The sequence below is a fragment of the Oncorhynchus keta genome, chromosome 11 (genome assembly GCF_023373465.1).
Source record: "Oncorhynchus keta strain PuntledgeMale-10-30-2019 chromosome 11, Oket_V2, whole genome shotgun sequence".
NCBI classification, from domain to species: Eukaryota; Metazoa; Chordata; class Actinopteri; order Salmoniformes; family Salmonidae; genus Oncorhynchus; species Oncorhynchus keta.
In genome coordinates, this window is record NC_068431.1 from 49371854 (window position 1) to 49392956 (window position 21103).

Sequence of the window (21103 nt, forward strand, 5' to 3'; positions counted from 1 at the left end):
CTCCCGCCTTCCCTGTCTGACATTCAGTCGGTTGATAATCAGTACATTGTGGTCAACTGCAGCCGAGAAAAGAGTTCCAGAATCAATGCACAACCTGACATGTGCTACAGTGACCTACAGCCAGCCATCACAGAGACTTGTTTTCATCTACTGTTACAAATCGCTCTCGACCAAACTTAAAGTAGAAGCTCTGGGGTTGTTGTCTTGTGATCTCAGATTCTCTCGGTGGAATGCCAAGGGAAAGTACATTGTGAAAGTACATTGTGAACCGAGTCATTACAACACAGATTTCTCATACAGGGACTGGCTACCTACAGAAATAAAATGCAGACGGGCAAGATTCTGCAGTACACCAAACCAGTTTCAGGATTGAAATAGGGGCCTGCCTCTTTCTATTTGTAGCTATGCATGTAATGAGCCATCTGCACAATACAAGAAAATGTGATTCCCTCTCTAACATAGAGGTACAAAATATAGTGGCAGTTTCACAGAGTATTTCTGTCTATCGCGTGTTCCTATATTAATCTGTTATCTGTTTTTCCGACACACGCACACACATTCCAGATATCAGCCTGCCTCTCCCTCGCACACACTAGTGCTTCACTGGGAACATGATGATCTATAATCAGGGCACACACACACACACGAGGAAAAGCAGCCAGACCTATTCTGCTTGAGTGCATCAGATTCAGCATTACGCCTGTTTCAACTGTTTGTTGCGTGTGTGTCTAGTGGGTGGACAGCTTACACTCAGATGGGCTGTGTTCACTGATAATGCCCCTTTAAAAAAAACAATTGATTAGTGAACCAACAATTCAATCAATTAAGGGCGAGTCAGCTATAAGTATGTCATTTCATCAAAAGAGATCGCACCGTCACATCCTGATCTGTCAGTGGGCCTACTCTTTCAGACATAGTTGCTATTGGAAGTGACTGGAAAGGTCGGACGGGTACCTTCATTTCGTGAAAAATGTATTGAACTTGATGCAGTTTAAAAAAAAAGGATGACTACTCTTCATGAAGAAATTAAACAGTTGACCAGGCGCCTTGACCTGAATAAGGATTCTATGAGACTACTGGCACCTTTAAATGCCTCCTATCAAAACATCCAACAGGATCCTAATGGGACCTTCCCGAACTATGATACATTTCCGCCACTGCACCCCTCTACTAGCTAGAATCAGGAAATGGCTGCTCATCGTTCGACTCCAGGTGAGCGTAAATGGATGTGTGTCAGAACCAGAAAGAAGGAGAGGAATCGTTCTCGGGGCGCCTGCCTTTTGCCCCCCACCTCTGGACTTAAGACTCTCAAATCGCTTTGAGCCCCTATACCAGCTGTCTTCTGCCGGGGGCTTGGGGGTTCCCCGCCATGGCTGTGGATGCCCCTCCAGCTACTTCTCCCTGTCCTAGTCAATCAACCGCCTGGGCTGTTGTGGCCTGCACGCAGCCGCCGTCTCAGCAGCCCTCTTCTCAGGTGAGTTCTGTGGCTCTGGCCTCGCAATCTGCCTCGAGACGTGGCAGAGGCCGCATCATTCCGGCTATTGTGATAGGGAATTCAACGGTGATGCATATATCTGTACCTAGGGCAAAGACTTTGTGTTTTGCTGGGGTCAAAGTTCAGGATATCACCAGGTTGATTCCCAAGGCTGTGAGTAAGGCACCGGGGGCTGATACTGTCATGGTTCATGCGAGGTCAAAGTTCAGGATTTCATCAGGTTGCTTCCCGAGGCTGTGAGAAAGTCACTGGGGGCTGATACTGTCATGGTTCATGCGAGGTCAAAGTTCAGGATTTCACCAGGTTGCTTCCCGAGGCTTTGTGTCAGTCAACAGGGGCTGATGCTGTCATGGTTCATGTGGGGTCAAATTACATTATTAAGGGCAGCTCAGAACAGAACTGATTGGGTCTCTACTTGACACCAACAAACACCCTGCCCTCTCTAAATCGTGGCATTGAACATTTCAGCAGACTGTTATCCCTCCATAACTGACAACGAGACTATTGCAGCTCTGTGGATGGAACATTCATTGACCATTTTTGATACCTTCTGGAAACAAAGCTTGTTTTATAAGGGAGGATGGGATCCACTTTCACAGCATTATAAGGCTGTGTTGAGGACAATGACTTAAATTACCCAAGTTTAGCTCATTTAATCCCTGCCATTGTGTCACTGAGATATCTTCCAACTCCCCTAGGATAATGTACATTTTTCTGAAGCAGGATGACAATGTAAGTAACCTAATGCATGTCCATCTTACTGCCCTGAATACCTCTGCTGATCCTACAGATATTGTATGCAGTAATCGTATGCCTATGAACCAGAGTTATACTGTTAGCACTGTGGCGGTGTGCTCTAGTAGGAAGTCCCCTGTGTGCAGCTCACCCTGCACTAATAAATAACCTGAGCATTGCTACCTCTGCTAAGCTTCCCAGTAAAGCAATGAAAACAATCAAGCATCCCAGAAAAATGTTAAAAATAGCCTGCGGTAACATATGTAGCTTAAGAAACAAGGTTCACGAAATGAATAATTTGCTAGTAACAGATGACATTCATATTCTGACAATGTCTGAAACTCACTTAGATAATACAGTGGTAGCAATACATGGTTGGTTATAAGATCTACAATTAAGACAGAAATGCCAAAGGTGGAGGTGTGGCTGTTTATATTCAGAGCCACATTCCTGTAAAGCTTAGATAGGATCTCATGTTAAATACTGTTGAAGTAATATGACTACAGGTTCATCTGCCTCACCTAAAGCCTTGTGGGAACCTGCTATAGACCATCAAGTGCTAACAGTCAGTATCTGGATAACGTGTGTGAAATTCTTGATAATGTATGTGATATCAATTGAGAGGTACACTTTCTGGGAGATTTAAATATTGACTGGCTTTCATCAGGCTGCCCACTCAAGAGAAAAGCTTCAAACTGTAACTAGTGCCTGCAACCTGGTTCAGGTTATCAATCTACCAGGGTAGTTACAAACAGTACAGGAATGAACAACATGTATTGATCATATATTTAATAATGCTGCAGGAATTTGTTTGAAAGCAGTATCCAGATCCATCCAATGTAGTGTCAACAATATAGTAGCCACAGCTAGGAAAACCAAAGTTCCAAAGGCTGAGACTAATATTGTGGATAAAAGTGTTGCAGTGATTGTATTGATTAAAAGTGTTGTCGTGATGCGAAGAATATTTGTTGGTCCGTGGTGTGTAATGACAAGCAACCAGACGCTGCACTTCACAAATGTATTAAATTGCTTATCACAGTTACTAATAAGAACGCAGCCATTAAGAAAATGACTGTAAAAATTGTTTAAATCCCCATGGATTTATGAGGAATTGTAAAATGTTATGGTTGAGATGGATGAGAAAAAAGAGATGTCAAATAGGTCTGGCTAATTGAGAAATCATGTGACTAAATTGAATTTAAAAAGAAGAAACTACTACACTATGAAACAAAGATAAACAACATAAAGAATAATAGTAAAAATCTTTGGAGCAACTTAAATGACATTTTGGGAAAAGAATTCCGCTCCATCATTTATTGAATCCGATGGCTCATTCATCACAAATCCCACTGTTATTGCCAACTACTTGAATGATTTTTTAATTGGCAAGATTTGCAAACTTAGGCATGACATGCCAGCAACAAACGCTGACACTACACATCCAAGTATATCTGACCAAATTATGAAAGAAAAGCATTGTAATTTTTATTTCGGTAAAGTAAGTATGGAAGAGATGAAAAAACTATTGTCTATCAACAATGACAAGACACCAGGGACTGACAACCTGGATGGAATATTACTGAGGCTAATAGCGTATGATATTGCCACTCCTATTTGCCATATCTTGAATTTAAGCCTACTAAAAAGTGTGTGCCCTCAGGCCTGGAGTTATTCCCCTACCTAAGAACAGTAAAACGACCTTAACTGGCTCAAATAGCCGACCAATCAGCCTGTTATCAACCCGTAGTAAACTTTTGGAAGAAATTGTGTTTGACCAGATACAATGCTATTTTTCAGTAAACAAATTGACAGACTTTCAGCATGCTTATGTGGAAGGACATTCAACAAGCACAGCACTTACACAAATGACTTATTGTGAAATGACTTAATTACCTGAGAGAAATTAATGATAAAAAGATTGTGGGGGCTGTTTTGCTAGACTTCAGTGCAGCTTTTGACATTATAGATCATAGTCTGTTACTGGAAAAATGTATGTGTTATGGCTTTACACTCCCTGCTATATTGTGGATAGAGTTACCTGTCTAACAGTACACAAACGGGATTCTTTAATGGAAGCCTCTCCAACAAAATCCAGGTAAGAATCAGGAATTCCCCAAGGCAGCTGTCTAGGCCCCTCTACCTTTTTCAATCTTTACTAACGACATGCCTCTGGCTTTGAGTAAAGCCAGTGTGTTCATGTATGCGGATGATTCAACACCATACACGTCAGCTACCACAGCAACACTTAACAAAGAGCTGCAGTTATCTTCAGAATGGGTGGCAAGGAATAAGTTAGTCCTAAATATTTGAACAACTAAAAGCATTGTATTTGGGACAAATCATCCATTAAACCCTGAACCTTAACTAAATCTTGTAATGAAGAATGTGGAAATTAAGCAAGTTGAGGGAACTAAACTGCTTGGAGTAACCCTGGATTGTAAAATGGTCAAAACATATTGATACAATAGTAGCTAGGATGGGGAGAAGTCTGTCTGTAATTAAGCGCTGCATTATTTTTAATCATTTTTTTCATTTTGCCCCCTTTTTTCTCCCCAATTTCATGGTATACAATTGTTAGTAGCTACTATCTTGTCTCATCGCTACAACTCCCGTATGGGCTCGGGAGAGACGAAGGTTGAAAGTCATGCGTCCTCCGATACACAACCCAACCAAGCCACACTGCTTCTTAACACAGCGCGCATCCAACCCGGAAGCCAGCCGCACCAATGTGTCGGAGGAAACACCGTGCACCTGGCAACCTTGGTTAGCGTGCACTGCGCCCGGCACACCACAGGAGTTGCTGGTGCGCGATGAGATAAGGATATCTCTTCCGGCCAATCCCTCCCTAACCCGGACAACTCTATGCCAATTGTGCGTCGCCCCATGGACCTCACGGTCGCGGCCGGTTACGACAGAGCCTTGGCGCGAACCTAGAGTCTCTGGTGGCACCCGGGAGGACCCCAAGCACTGCAATAGTAACAGCACTATCAACAGGGCAGGTCCTACAGGCCCTAGGTTTGTCGCACCTGGACTACTGTTCAGTTGTGTGGTCAGGTGCCACAAAGAGGGACTTAGACAATTGCAATTTTCCTCAGAACAGGGCAGCACAGCTGGCCCTTGGATATACACAGAGAGCTAACATTAATGATATGCATGTCAATCTCTCCTGGCTCAAAGTGGAGGAGAGATTGACTTCATCACTACTTGTATTTATGAGAGGTATTGACATGTTAAATGCACTGAGCTGTCTGTCTAAACTACTGGCACACAGCTCAGACACCCATGCATACCCCACAAGACATACACCAGAGGTCTCTTCACAGTCCCCAAGTCCAAAACAGACTATGGGAGGAACACAGTACAACATTGATCCATGACTACATGGAACTCTATTACACAATCAAGTAACTCATGCCAGCAGTAAAATTTGATTTAAAAAGCAGATAAAAATTACGCTGAACGGAACAGCGGGGACTGTGAAGCATCACTAACATGGACACATGCATACAAACACACGATAACATACACTAACATGTACACATTGATTTTGTTTTATAGATAAGTGGTATTAGAGTTGAGGCCTGGGGGCACACACTTAATATGTTGTGAAATCTGTTATGGATGTATTGCAATGTTTTTCAAATGTATAACTGCCTTAATTTTGCTAGACCCCGGGAAGAGTAGCTGCTGCGTTGGCAGCAGCTAATGGCAATCCATAATACATACAAATACTAGAAACCTGAGTTGAAGACCTATTTCTCTCACACCCCGGTGATGCTACATGAGGCCGAGCCACTTCCACATACCCTCCAGTGTTCCTATTGTGATGCTAAATGGTACCACTGGTGAGAAACTGCAGGTAGTGATTTAACAAAAAGACAAGTAGTCTTTCCAGCCATTAGCTACTCTCTTAGCCCTGCTGACACTCATAACATAAACAGGTAATGCCATCTCATTGAAACAACGTGTGTAACCTACTCGCAGGCAGACACAGACCCACATACAGAGGGCCTGCCAACAACAGACAAAAAAATGACTGATACCGAATACATTGGCGGTAGCCTAAAGCACACCACAGGATGTTTCTCAGAGGTAAGCCACATGCTTGCAGCTCAACTTCACAAGGCAGCTCCCTATTAGTTCATTCACAGCAACAACAAAAACACACCAACATATCTGAGACTTGCCCGATGTGTCTGCCTTTAGAAAGACCAAGTGGGTTAGGTTTCAAAGAAACGTGTTTGTAGACTTATTTCATAAGCAGATAACGATACTTTTTTTTTTGCAACAACAACAAAAAGTTACACAGCCTCCAGTCACACAGACCCTGTATGTGAAGATGTAGCAGGAGAGGCAAGCAGAAGAGGTAGGGAGGAATGAAATGAGTACCTGTACTCTGCTTTGGTCTATGGTCTTCTTTCTCCTCGCGTTCCTTCCAACGCCGCACCTGCTCCTGTCTCATCTTCAGGAACAAGGTCTTCTTCTGGTCCTCGCTCAGGGCCTCCAGCACATCAGGATCGATGTACATGTCCTTTAGTATCTGCTGCAGCATGGTGGCGGCGGGATGGAGGTGGAGGGGTAAGGAGGTAAGGGCTGTTCCGGCAGGTTGCCCAGTCTAGCAGGGTGTGGATGGGTACTGTCCGGACTCCTTGGGTCGACAGTTTCCTGAAGACGTGTTGGCTTCTAAACAAGCTTCATGAGGAGAAGGAGAAGATCGAGCCTCCTCTGTCACATACACAATCAGTAGACAGCTTCCTCTGACGTCCTCTGTTCTGACACTCCCTCCTCCCTCCACACACACACACGTCAGTCGTCCTCAGTCCTCATCAGGCAGCCATGGCTGGGTGAATCTGCATCAGGGAAAATTACACATCACAACCTCTGTCAGCACTGTAGATGACTGGCACTCCCTGCTGTATGCTAATCATGCTGCTGTTAAGTGCTCCTAGCCACTTGTCCTTCCTTGTCTTTTGATTTATTTTCTTACTTTTTCCCCCTTTGTCTCTTCTCCTCTTAAGATGCAACTGCTCATTGCCTTCTTTTTCAATGCATAGGAAATCACAGCGATCTCCTTTCCCTTCTTCAGACGAATGATAGAGTTCAAACCCTGGCTTCCTCACCCAAGCCATGGGCAGGGCTCTGAGAGCGACTGTCTGGCCCTGGATGGGAGGAGATTCCAAAGGAATGGGGCTTTTTTTTCCTGCCGTCAGTAACCCCCCCACCCCCACCCCCCTTTCCAACCGCCCTTCTTTTTTGTCTTCTTCTTCCAAACTCCCATGAGATGGCTGCTCCATTTTAACACGCTCGTTGTTGGGCTGTAACCAAAATGCAGGGTCACATCCCAGGACAGCGTGAGTAGAACGCTACTCTAGCAGAGGGGCTGAAAGGACTTCACTAGGCATGGTGGTCATATTAACAATGGAAACAGCACAATCAACATTTGGAGGGAGACAAAGGTAGACTGAGAACTGTCACTGCTGGGAAACAGATTGGTTTAAACTCAACACTTGGTGGTGGGGGGAAAAAATTACAAAAAGAAGAGAAGCGAGTGAGTCAGTGATAGAGAATTCGGCAGAACGTGTGCGAGAAAGGATGTGTTGTTTAAGGAGGATGTACTCACAGTGGGGTGCAGACGCTCCACGGCAGAGTAACTACTCGGGAGAGTGAGTGTGCTTGTGTGTCCTCCTCCTTGCCTTTGTGTAGGACTGAGCTGATGACATCACAGCATTCCATGAACTGTCTCTCACTCTATATCTCCCGCTCTGTAAGACACACACAATAATTATCTTGGTGGTGGTGGTGGTGGTAGGGAGGGGGAGTCAGGAAACAGAGCTCAGCCAAGCTAGCTGGAAAAGAAGTAACAGCATCCTGTTGAACAGAAATAGAGAGACCAAAACCAGCTGCTGTTAGAAAACCATGTTTCTATTGCCTGGATTGTGCAATTTGATTGCTCTTCAAAAATATGTTTTATTTATTTTTTATAAACAATCCAATTGCACATTTTGCTTTTACTCATCACATTTCTCCTCCGCAAACTATCTCCTCTTTTCTTATTTTTCAAAAGCTCTCGCACTCCACCTCCCCTGAATACATAGCTCCTCCCCCCATAAAAGTCTAGTCCTCTTCAGACCATATTTGTCCCCTTCATCCCATAATAATCCCTCTATCGCTTTCTCAAACACCAAACTAACCAACGAAACACTAACATATAGAAAAAGATACATCGACAGTTGTCTTCAGAGATGCCAATATCTAGCTTACACAATTGCCCCACTTCCAAGTTTCAAATCCAAGTGAATAGCACTCTCTGGTGGTCAAACCCTTTGGCCTGTAAATGAAGGTAGTTTTTTTTCTCCCAAAAATGTCTTTATCCATAACGGCAATGTCTTATTTAGTCTCATCAGATCAGTAAAATTATATGGATAGGTTTAAGCCAAAAACAAATAAATCGATTTCGAAAACAATGATGATACCATTTAAATTCAAACAACGGGCAATTGTCCAGTAGGCTTTACAGCCAGTCTACTGTAAACCACTCCTATACCTTGATGTAAAGAGCTGCTGTTTCCCATATACTGAAGTCATTGTTCGCGTTACCCTGCTCAGACGTTGCATGAGTCAACCAATGGTTGCGTGCCGCGTCATCGACTGAAACTAGATTCACTACATACTGGTCTTGTCGAGAAGGGGAAAAAATGAGTACATGTGTAGTTAAAATGGAATGTCGCCTTGTAAAAGTCCAAAAGCAAAAGTATGTCACAGGCACTCTTAATAATTGTCCAGAAAACCGGACCATCTGGTTGTTGGAGACTTGGCAGAGGCTATCGACCGACAGATTGCTATAATGTGTGGTGGTTAGCTGATACGTAAAATACCTATCAGGCGTAATGAAATCTGGCAGACATCAGCAAGGAACGTGTCTTTCTGGATGCATCACTCCTCAAGGTCCATCACAGCACATATTGCTTTAACCAATTGCACCATCTGCTGGTTGTAGCCTATTTGAAAAGACTACAAGGATGATGGTTTTCATTTTTTAACTAGTCAGTTAATTAAGAATAAATTGTTACTTATAATGACGACCTACCGGGGAACAGTGGGTTGGTTAGATGCCTTGTTCAGAACAAGGTATCTTGTAAACTCGGGGATTCGATCCGGCAACCTTCCGGTTTACTGGCCCGACGCTCTAACCGCTGCGCTACCTGCCGCCCCAAAATAGCGCTTCAAAAATCAGATTAGGAATAGTTTAAAATTACATGTTTTCAGGAGCCGGTTAAATGCAGCCATCTTCTCTCACCCCCAAAGGTTTTCAGGTGTAGCATCCTCCTCATCAAAGTCATTTCTGCATTGTTCAAGACAACTGAGAACTTGGCAATCTCCGACATTTGATTTCAATGTGTTCCGACAACTGGGAACTCTGGTAAAAAGAAGCACTGAGTGGGGGGAAAAAAGTTTTGCATGGTCATCCAAGTCGGAAACTAGGGGATCAACCTGTGTCACTTTCACATCTTGTCATTGTGATCGGAGGAAATACTTGGAGCGGTCATGTGCTTGGAAGGAACGCAAGAACCATTCTCACTATTGACAGACGAATCCGCGGCCATTTTCATTGGTGTGTGTGACGTCAGAGTTCAGCGTGTGGGAAAGATTGGAGTCTTGACACTGGTGTAGCAAAAAACCCTGCAGTCCCCTAAATGCAGTGGTGTAAAGTACTTGAGTAAAAAAACTTGAAAGTACTACTTAATGTGTTTTTTTGGTGTATCTATACTTTAATTTACCATTTTTATATTTTTACAACTTTTACTTTACTACATTCCTAAAGAAAACGATGTACTTTTTACGCCATACATTTTCCCTGACACCCAAAACATTTGGAATGTTTAGCAAGAAAAAATTGTTTAATTCACACACTTATCGAGAGAACATCCCAGGTCATCCCTACTGCCTCTGATCTGGCGGACTCGCTAAATACATGCTTCGTTTGTAAATTATGTCCGAGAGTTGGAGCGTGCCCCTGGCTATGAGTTTGGAATTTGAAATTATTTATACTTTTACTTTTGATATTTAAGTATATTTTAGCAATTACATTTACTTTTGATACGTAAGTATATTTAAAACCAAGTACTGGACTTTTACTCAAGATGGATTTTACTGGGTGACTTTTGCTTTTACTTGAGTCATTTTCTATTAAGGTATCGTTAGTTTTAGTTTTACTCAAGTATGACATTTGGGTACTTTTTTCACCACGGCCATAATGCAGGCGCCTGTCATCTCACACCTAGCCTACGTCAAAAACATTTGTAATGTTGACAGTAACCTTCCTTTTTCATTTCCACAGGTAGCAAGCGAAGTGTTTGTTGTCCAATCTACATGGTAGTAGATGAGTCAGACAGACAATATTTCTCAGAGGGGCTGGCGGCAGCCCTCTTCAGCTTCCTCACCTAATTGGCTATCACGTTCAAAAAAGTTAGGTGAATCAGGTCGGACTGGGATGGAGAGTGAGTGTGTTGTTCAAGGTGGATAAACAAAAAGGCAAAACCAAGTGGTGCACAAAAAACGCCGAAAGAATCGGATCAATCTTGTGCCAAATCACATCAGCAAAGCTATCACCTCCTTTGACTAACGAAACACCATAGCAGGTGGAAACGAGTAGGCCTACTTATGTAGAAACTAGTACTAGCAACCTCCCAGTCCCGACAGAGACCTCACTGCCCGGGCCCCGTAATGACAGTGGCTTTGCTCCTCTTCCTCCTCTCGAGAATAGTGACAGAGATCGACTCCCCTTCTGTGAACACTGGTAAGTCTACGAGTGATGAGACGGATAGCCGACAGCTGTGGAGTCCAAGTTCAAATGTGTCATATAAATAGTCTACCAGCTAAATGCTGGATATATGTAAGGATAGGCTAGACTGCATTGTCTGTCAAATGAAACAATCAGTTGTGTTGATTGTAGACTGATTATATTATTTGGCATCAAGGCTGATTTTAGACCACATATACTTTCTATCCAAGCTGCGATAGAGCGCGAGGACCGCCAAGGTAGGCTATAGGTTTAAAAATATATATATATATATTAGTTACTGATTAGTATGCTGTTGCATGGAAAATTCATTTTACAATGTGCAATTTTAAATGTCCCACTTTAATTACTGAACAAGTTACTACATTATTACCGCCAGACAGCATTCTAAATAGCAGCTTTACGAAACCGTAGGCCTATAGCTTCTTGAAACATAAATGTTAGGCTTATGAGAAAATGACGAGCAAACAAAAAATGAACATGTATCCATTGAAGCAAAGATGTAGGCTACTACATGCACTAGCACCACATAATCTGATAGCCCATCGATAGGCAGCCGTGTAAAATTGCAATTTCAGAACCATGGACAGGGATCGGTAGCCGATAACCTGTGAGTGGCTAACGGATTAGATTTGAGGGATTTTGCGGGAGTACAGATAAACCGCGCCACATCAGTGGGACCAGAGATTATAACCAAGTTTCATAGTTAGAATTCAAATTTGGAGGGGCGTTCAAGTGCATTTTTACCAATAGGACGGTCGTATTTAGGATTTCCCGACATGACGTGAATGCGGCAGTAGAGCTCTGATTTCTCCGACATTGAATATCACTGACGTCACGATTTGACCTCGTTGTTTTTCTGGTTCCCAGTTGTCTTGAAAGCACAATTTGTCCCCTGTGTGCGCATTGGCAGCAGTGTCTGGTCTATGAGATTATTAGCAAGCAATCAATCACATTTCTTAGGACCTTCACAAATTTAGTATAACTTCTATAGACCTTATATTCTGAAAGGAAAGCCTCTTTAAAAAGGAGTGCAGAGGTCATTATATTGGGCAACTAAAACGTTTGTGGTTATCTAATTGACTATGGCGCGCCAAATTCCAAAACTCAGCCGACCACGTTTGGAGTGAGTCTGATTAATCAGGCTGTAATGCACAGTTAATTGGATATACAGCCTGAAATGAATACATGCAAAATCGTGTAAATGTTCCTTATATGCCAGAATGTCGAATAAAATTACATTTAAACTTACTGTACTGGTTGTCTGTGAGGTTTGTTCTTCAGCTCCTCGAAATTTGAGACATTTAATCCTCGTAAAAATCCCCTGTTTTAGGTGAGTTAGGATCACCACTTTATTTTAAGAATGTGAAATGTCAGAATAATAGTAGAGAGAACTATTTATTTCACCTTTTATTTCTTTCATCACATTCCCAGTGGGTCAGAAGTATACATACACTCAATTAGTATTTAGTAGCATTGCCTTTCAATTGTTTAACTTGGGTCAAATGTTTTGAGTAGCTTTCCACAAGCTTCCCACAATAAATTGGGTGAATTGTGGCCCATTCCTCCTGACAGAGCTGGTGTAACTGAGTCAGGTTTGTCGGCCTCCTTCAGTTCTGCCCACAAATGTTCTATAGGATTTAGGACAGGGCTTTGTGATGGCCACTCCAATACCTTGACTTTGTTGTCCTTAAGCCATTTTGCCACAACTTTGGAAGTATGCTTGGGGTCATTGTCCATTTGGAAGACCTATTTGTGACCAATCTTTTACTTCCTGACTGATGTCTTGAGATTTTGCTTCAATATATCCACATCATTTTCCTCCCTTATTATGCCATCTATTTTGTGAAGTGCACCAGTCCCTCCTGCAGCAAATCACCCCCACAACATGATGCTGCCACCCCCGTGCTTCACAGTTGGGATGGTGTTCTTCAGCTTGCAAGCCTCCCCCTTTTTCCAACAAACATAACGATGGTCATTATGGCCAAACAGTTCTATTTTGTTTCATCAGACCAGAGGGCATTTCTCCAAAAAGTATGATCTTATGTCGATATAGGACTCGTTTTACTGTGGATATAGATACTTTTGTACCTGTATCCTACAGCATCTTCACAAGGTCGTTTGCTGTTGTTCTGGGATAGATTTGGGCTTTTCGCACCAAAGAACGTTCATATCTAGGAGATAGAACGCGTCTCCTTCCTGAGCGGTATGACAGCTGCGTGGTCCCATGGTGTTTATACTTGCGTACAATTGTTTGTACAGATGAACTTGGCACCTTCAGACATTTGGAAATTGCTCCAAAGGAATTAACCAGACTTGTGGAGGTCTACAATTTTGTTTCTGAGGTCTTGGCTGACTTCTTTTGATTTTCCCATGATGTCAAGCAAAGAGGCACTGAGTTTGAAGGTAGGCCTTGAAATACATCCACATGTACACCTCCAATTGACTCGAATAATGTCAATTAGCCTATCAGAAGCATCTAAAGCCATGACATCATTTTCAGGAATATTCCAAGCTGTTTAGAGGCACGATCAACTTAGTGCATGTAAACACTAGAATTGTGATACAGTGAATTATAAGTAAAAAATAATCTGTTCGTAAACAATTGTTGGAAAAATTACTTGTGTCATGCACAAAGTAGATGTCCTAACCGACTTGCCAAAACTATAGTTTGTTAACAAGAAATTTGTGGAGTGGTTGAAAAACGAGTTTTAATGACTCCAACCTAAGTGTATGTAAACTTCCGACTTCAACTGTATATGGTTTGGTTATAGGCACCAAGGTAAAGTTTAGTTTTATATTGGATATATTGGGGTTCTCTTGTCAATAGCTATTTACTCTTTACTTCTTACTCTTTTCTACAGTTTTCATCGACACCCCATTTCCCTTTATATCTCAATTGTCCTCAATTTCGAACTCTTCGTTCCTCACTCTCTTCGACACCTTTTTATATCTCCTATTCCATTCCACACGTTCGAAACAGAAGGCTGTGTCCTCCAGCTTAGGTAGAGGCAGTGCATCTCCACACTCATAACAGAAGTTCCTGTCGTTCCCACTTGTTTCTGTAGCCTTTTCCCAGTCGCTCAACACCGACTGACCTGAAGCCATTTCGTCTATCAACCATCACCTTCTCTGATTAATTTTACTCTACGTATTTTTACATTATGGTGCCAGTGCCAAGGATAATGACGACGAAACTGTTGATTTCACCAGAGTTCTGTCTATTTACAGAGATTTACATGGTTATCAAAACGTCACGCCAGTGTAAGCCTGCACGAAACACAGCACTTATTTTAAGTGTTTTTTTAAAATCCCCTATAGGAAAAACGCATGGTGGAAAAAAAATTGGAACCATTTCCTTGTTTGACCGCTAGGTTCTATGAGTTTTATGAGTCATACTGTGGCCTTCTATAAGATAGCCCTATGGGGTATAGTTATGTACAGTGCATTCGGAAAGTATTCAGACCCCTCATCAATCTACACACAATACCTCATAATTGCAGAGCAAAAAAAACAGAAATACCTTATTTACGTACATTTTCAGAACCTTTGCTGTGAGACTCGAAACTGAGCTCAGGTGCATCTTTTTTCCATTGATCATCCTTGAGATGTTTCTTCAACTTCATTGGAGTCCACCTGTGGTAAATTCAATTGATTGGACATGATTTGGAAAGGCACACACCTGTCTATGTAAGGTCCCACAGTTGACAGTGCATGTCAGAGAAAAAACCAAGCCATGAGGTTGAAGGGATTGTCCGTAGAGCTCCGAGACAGGATTGTGTCGAGGCACAGATCTGGGGAAGGGTACCAAAACATTTCTGCAGCATTGAAGGTCCTCAAGAACAAAGTGGCCTCCATCATTCTTAAATGGAAGAAGTTTGGAACCACCAAGACTCTTCCAAGAGCTGGCTGCCCGGCCAACCTGAGCGATCGGGGGAGAAGGGCCGTGTTCGGGGAGGTTACCAAGAACCTGATGGTCACTCTGACAGAGCTCTAGAGTTCCTATCTGGAGATGGAAGAACCTTCCAGAAGGACAACCATCTTTGCAGCACTCCACCAATCAGGCCTTTATGATAGTGGCCAGACGGAAGCCACTCTTCAGTAAAAGGCACATGACAGGCCGCTTGAAGTTTGCCAAAAGACACCTAAAGGACTCTCGGACTACGAGAAACAAGATTCTCTGGTCTGTTGAAACCAAGATTGAAATCTTGGGCCTGAATGCCAAGTGTCACGTCTGGAGGAAGCCTGGCACCATCCCTATGGTGATGCATGGTGGTGGCAGCATCATGCTGTGGGAATGTTTTTCAGCGGCAGTCAGGATCGACTAGTCAGGATCGAGTGACAGATGAACGGAGCAAATTGTACAGAGAGATCTTTGATGAAAACCTGCTCCAGAGCTCTCAGGACCTCAGACTGGTGTGAAGGTTCACCTTCCAATAGGACAACGAACATAAGCGCACAGCCAAGACAACGCAGAAGTGGCTTTTGGCCCAAGTGTCAATGTCCTTCAGTGGCCCAGCCAGAGCCCGGACTTGAACCCGATCTGACATCTCTGGAGAGACCTTGGAAATAGCTGTGCAGCAACGCTCCTCATCCAACCTGACAGAGCTTGAGAGGATTTGCAGAGAAGAATGGGAAAATCTCCCCAAATACATGTGTGCCAAGCTTGTATCGTCATACAAGAAGACTTGAGGCTGTAATCGCTGCCAAAGATGCTTCAACAAAGTACTGAGTAAAGGGTTTGAAGACTTATGTAAATGTGATTTTTCTGTTTTTTTTATATGTAATGATTTTGCAAACATTTCTAAAACTGTTTTTGCTTTGTCGTTATGGGGAAATATGTGTAGATTGATGAGGGGGAAAAAAAACATTCAATTTGTTTTTTAAATAAGGCTCTAATACAATGTGGAAAAAGTTAAGGGGTCTGAATACTTTCCGAATCCACTGTACATGGGACAATATTTTAAATGGTTAATAGCTCTTAACCTCAAACCCACTATAAAATATAGAAATCTATATACAAATATTAATAACCATTTCATTAGACAACTAACTGAAAATACTGTCCCATTTACATTATATATTGCCCCAGGGATATGCTATCCAATGTCAAACCAATTTTGCCACAGTCGCACACCAGCAGGCTGAAGCTAATTGGCAAAAGAGGTTGGTTAGCACTAGCTAGCCTAGGAGACTTAGAGACACAAGATCTGATTAGACTGATTTTAAGTGATCTAGAAGCGTAGTGACTGTAACTCTGCACTCTTTTGGCAGAGTGAATGTACAAAATTCTTGCCACGTGTGAACACACAAACAGCCACATTAAAATGTTTGTCAAAAACCTATTGAAAAAGTGGCAATTGGCAAGACTATTATTGACAAAGGAGACCCAGAAAAAACTAACTAACTGAAAAACATTTTTCATTTCAGTTGGCTAAAATGAGAAGAGATTCTGGACAAGAGTTTTTGGAGAGAATGAGAACTTTTCAATGATAAGCACAATTATATTGAAGAAAATATGAAAGCAACATATAAAGTGTTGGTCCCATGTTTGATGAGCTCAAATAAAAGATCCCAGAAATGTTCCATATGCACAAAAAGCTCTTTAAAATGTTATGCACAAATTTGTTTACATACCTTTACATTTCTCCTTTGCCAAGATAATCCATCCACTTGACAGATGTGGCATATCAAGAAGCTGATTAAGCTGCATGAACATTACACAGGTGCACCTTGTACTGGGGACAATAAAAGGCCACTCTAAAATGTGCAGTTTTGTCACACAACACAATGCCACAGATGTCTCAAGTTTAGAGGGAGCATGCTGCAGGAATGTCCTCCAGAGTCATTGCCAGAGAATTGAATGTTCATTTCTCTACCAGAAGCCTCCTCCAAAGTCGTTTTAGAGAATTTGGCAGTACATCCAACTGGCCTCACAACCTCAGACCATGTGTATGGCGTTGTGTAGGCGAGCAATTTGCTGATGTCAATGTTGTGAACAGAATGCCCGTTGGTGGCGGTCGGGTTATGGTATGGGCAGGCATAAGCTATGGACAACAAACACAATTGCATTTTATCTATGGCAATTTGAATGCAAAAATACACCGTGATGAGATCCTGAGGCCCATTGTGAGGCCTATTTTGCATCTCTGTATTCCCAGTCATGTGAAATCCATAGATTACGGCCTAATTTATTTATTTCAATTGACTGATTTCCTCATGAATTGTTACTTAGTAAAATCAATGAAATTGTTGCATGTTTTTGTTCAATATATTATACAAATTGTAATTCGTAACATGTCAGACGAAATGGGTGATGAATATCCACAAATTAATACATACCATACGAAACGTAACATATCATAGTAAATGGAGTGTATCGGATTTATGTGCAGGTTGAGACCAGGTTGGTTAGATACACTTTTCATAGCCAGGTTTTGTAGCCAAAGTAGTATTCTCCCTCTTTCCCTCCGAGACAACTACTGGGCAAAAACTGGTTGAATCAGCTTTGTTTCCACATCATTTCAACCCCCAAAATACATGTGTTTACGTTGAATCAACGTGGAATACTGATTGGATGAGCAAAAGTCATCAATTTAAGGGAATTGTTACAAGGAATTGTGTCATTTTTTTCACCCAACTTTTAACCTATATTCAATGACATGATGACATTTTTTTTTTAATTTCTCGTTGAATTCACGTTAGTTGACAACTCAACCAAATGTAAATCAAAACTAGATGTTGAACTGATGTCTGTGCCCAGTGGTTAGCCATTACTGTTCAAAAGATATGACCCACAATACCGGCGCTATACGTTTTTTTCTTTCCATCGTGCATTAGTGGGCCACATTTTACATACAAAAAGTATATCGCTGGGACATTCTAAGACTAGGCTAACTTGCGGTCAGTTTGTTAAGGCTACACCTTGTTCAGTCATGTTACCTCATTAGCTAGCTATAGTTAATAATCTGGGGCGCGTTCAGCAGGAAGCAACGTTGTGGAACGTCCAGTTAGGAATGTGCTGTGTCGAACAAACGTACCTCTGCCATTTTAAATAAGGAATAATGTTGGCTCTATTCATGGCTTTCTATCTACAACGTTCGAGAACGTTTTGCAACTGAACGTGGCTACGCCAATATTAACAGTAGCCTGCTATATGCAAAGCAAATATTTGGTGGCATAAGGAAAACAAACTATTTATTGATTAAATCCCTCGCGCTACAACACCATATATGACTGGGTAAATAACATTATTTTGAGTTAATGTGACTCACACAGGACGCGAGCACTGGGACTCGGACTTCAGCCAGGCGGACTCGTTACTCGAACATTGGACTTGGACTCTGACTTGAGCACAGGGGACTCGATTTGGACTCGAGGTACAGAGATTTGACTACATCGCTGGGCGAAACAGTCATTGACGTTTTCATGTGAATATTCTAAAATCAGCATTAAAAAAATATATGCATTTTCCCACCAGTAGTGTTTCCACCAAACGGACTTGTTACAGATCAAAGGCAGTAGTGCGTGATGACGTGATACTCACAAAATGTACTTTTCCGTTTAAGTTTTCATGTACCAAATCTAAAGTTCAATGTGTTTCCATCCCATTTTCAACTCTACTGATAGTTTTGTCACAAAAACTGTTGTGTTAAATAGCAAATGTGCCGATTCTGGTTTTCGCACCTGCGCTCTAGCCAACATCATATACAGTGCGGGTAGGCTGTGAGGGTAGGATAGTCTACCTGATAATATTTGCATTTGTCAAACAGCAGTCAAGCATCAATCATCATGTCACCAGAATAAGACATTCGATATTTATTTGAAAAGGAAAATCGAGCTTCTCTCTTTGCACTTTCACCACCCTGTGAATTCCATCATAACTTGTCATCTGTAGCCTAATAAACTGCATGGTTTCCCCGAGTAACAGTGTGAGGACCACACCATATCATGTTTGACTCTAAGTTTACTTCCATATGATGGTTATTATATCAATATTTGCGAATAAATGCCTTTCCACCGCCATTTCTCGCAAAATTAATTTTACCAACACAAGATTCAGCCATGTCGAATGTACAAATGATCTGTTGGCATTTATAAAATTGTACCGAGACTTCCTGTTTCCATCACAGCTGTCATGTCTCTCTCTCTCTCTCTCTCTCTCTCTCTCTCTCTCTCTCTCTCTCTCTCTCTCTCTCTCTCTCTCTCTCTCTCTCTCTCTCTCTCTCTCTCTCTCTCTCTCTCTCTCTCTCTCTCTTCTCTCTCTCTTCTCTCTCTCTCTCAATTCAAGGGGCTTTATTGGCATGGGAAACATTAACATTGCCAAAGCAAGTGAGGTAGATAATATCCAACATATTTATGTGAGTAAAGTACATATATATATATTTTTATTCACTTCAGGCCTGATGGAAAACAGCAACTTTGTCATTAAACGTTCCAAATGTCGACAAAACAAAACAGCTAGACATGGTGGGATATTTTTTGTGATGGTACAACTAATTATGCGACAAATGGAGGAGGAAGCACTTATGCACAAATATCGATATAATAACCATCATATCGAAGTTAGCTTGGAGTCACGCGATGACTTGTTGTGTGGTCCTCCCGCTACGACTCGGGAAAGCTTGCGGTTTATTAGGCAGATGAACCAAATTATGAATTTAACAGGGTGGTGTAAATGCAAGCAACTTGATGAGCTTGATGCACCTTTCCAATAAATATGGAAGGTATTATTCTGGTGACATGATGATTGATGCTTGGTTGCCGTTTGACAAATTCAATTAATCTAGCTGTTTTGTCCATATTAATCTCGTCATGTAAACTATTACCTCACTGTATCTGGAGTTTTTGGCTAAAGCGCACGTGCCAATACCAGAGTGGACCCATTTGCTATATAACGCAATTTTTTGTTGTTGACAAAACCATCAGTAGAGTTGAGAATCCGATGGAAACCCATTTAACGTCTATTTTGTATTCAATACATGGGAATTCAACTGCAAAAGTTATTTTTATGTGCACTACGTCATCGCGCACAGACTTATCCTCAACAAGTACATTTGATGGAAACACATCTCTGGTAGGACAATGCTGATATTTTAGAATATTTGCATGAAAATCTGTCATATTTCTGCTGTTGGGGAGAGAATAGGATATGTTATTATAGGAATTATAGTTAATATGTTGGTAAGACAAGGTTATGTATGTTTGTGCACATGGAAGTCAGTGATTTACGTTTACTATAGGGTAATGAGGGAACACAAATGTAATGTGAATAAAATGAAAGGGCATTTAGTTGATGCAAATGACTAAATCATTGGTATTTTAGTCAAAATGACTAAGACAAAATAAAAAAAACTGCCAAAATTAACACTATTCTTTAGCTACCAAAATGGCTGCGCTGCATGTTGGCTTAAAAACAGCGCCCCCTGTCAGGCATTTAGGGTTAATACATACCATTTGTTACGACACATCCTCTCACCTTGCGATTGTATTTCGATTGGACCATTTCATTCAGCATTATTTCCACTCATATGAAAGTTCAATTCCAATTGTTTCCAAAACCGTATCGCAAACGAGGCATATTTGTGTTAAGACTGAGCGTTTGGGCAGCATTGGTTCATTTCCCTCACCCAGCAAAAAGGGACGTGGAATGACTATTTTTGATGCAGTTGAATTTGAGTTATGATAAGGGCAAGGCTTTGCAATTCATCTACAATTTCCATTTGTCCTTATGATATTGTAGGAAATGTAGAGGTAGCCAGATTGGGAGTTGCACCCGGGCAGGGCCATGTGGCTGTCAGTCCGACAGCTTAAACATTAAACATAGAGGCTCTGGCCTCTTGTCTTTTCGAGGTCACTGCTGTACTGAGCATGTCTCCACAAGTCCATCGTGCTCTCCTGATGGGACACTTCAATGGCCTCCTTGCACTTCTGATACCAATTGGCTCAAAAGAGAGTGAGTCACCAGACAAGAGATATGAAGATTGTGGATTGGTTAGATAGACACATGCTGGCCAAAAGCACAAGCTGACTAGTGCCAGCACAACATACAACGTGTATGACTCTGTAGTAGA

General features: G+C 41.8%; 1 protein-coding gene across 5 annotated transcripts in view; it reads right to left on the reverse strand.

Annotated features, from left to right (window-relative positions):
- Positions 1–18322, reverse strand: part of LOC118390490 (uncharacterized) — a 38315-nt gene extending 19993 nt beyond the window's left edge. The window contains exons 1-3 of one of the 5 annotated variants that reach the window (XM_035781107.2): positions 18305–18322; positions 7851–7992; positions 6620–7080 (exon numbers count right to left, since the gene is read on the reverse strand). In XM_035781107.2, the coding sequence (XP_035637000.2) occupies positions 6620–6782 (163 nt within the window). In that variant the 5' untranslated portion in view covers positions 6783–7080; positions 7851–7992; positions 18305–18322. Of the gene's footprint in view, positions 1–6619; positions 7390–7850; positions 7993–9317; positions 9781–17372; positions 17391–18304 lie in introns of those variants that run through there. The other 4 variants (XM_035781108.2, XM_035781105.2, XM_035781110.2 and 1 more) reach the window with 4 other exon arrangements.
- Positions 18323–21103: the final 2781 nt, after the last annotated feature.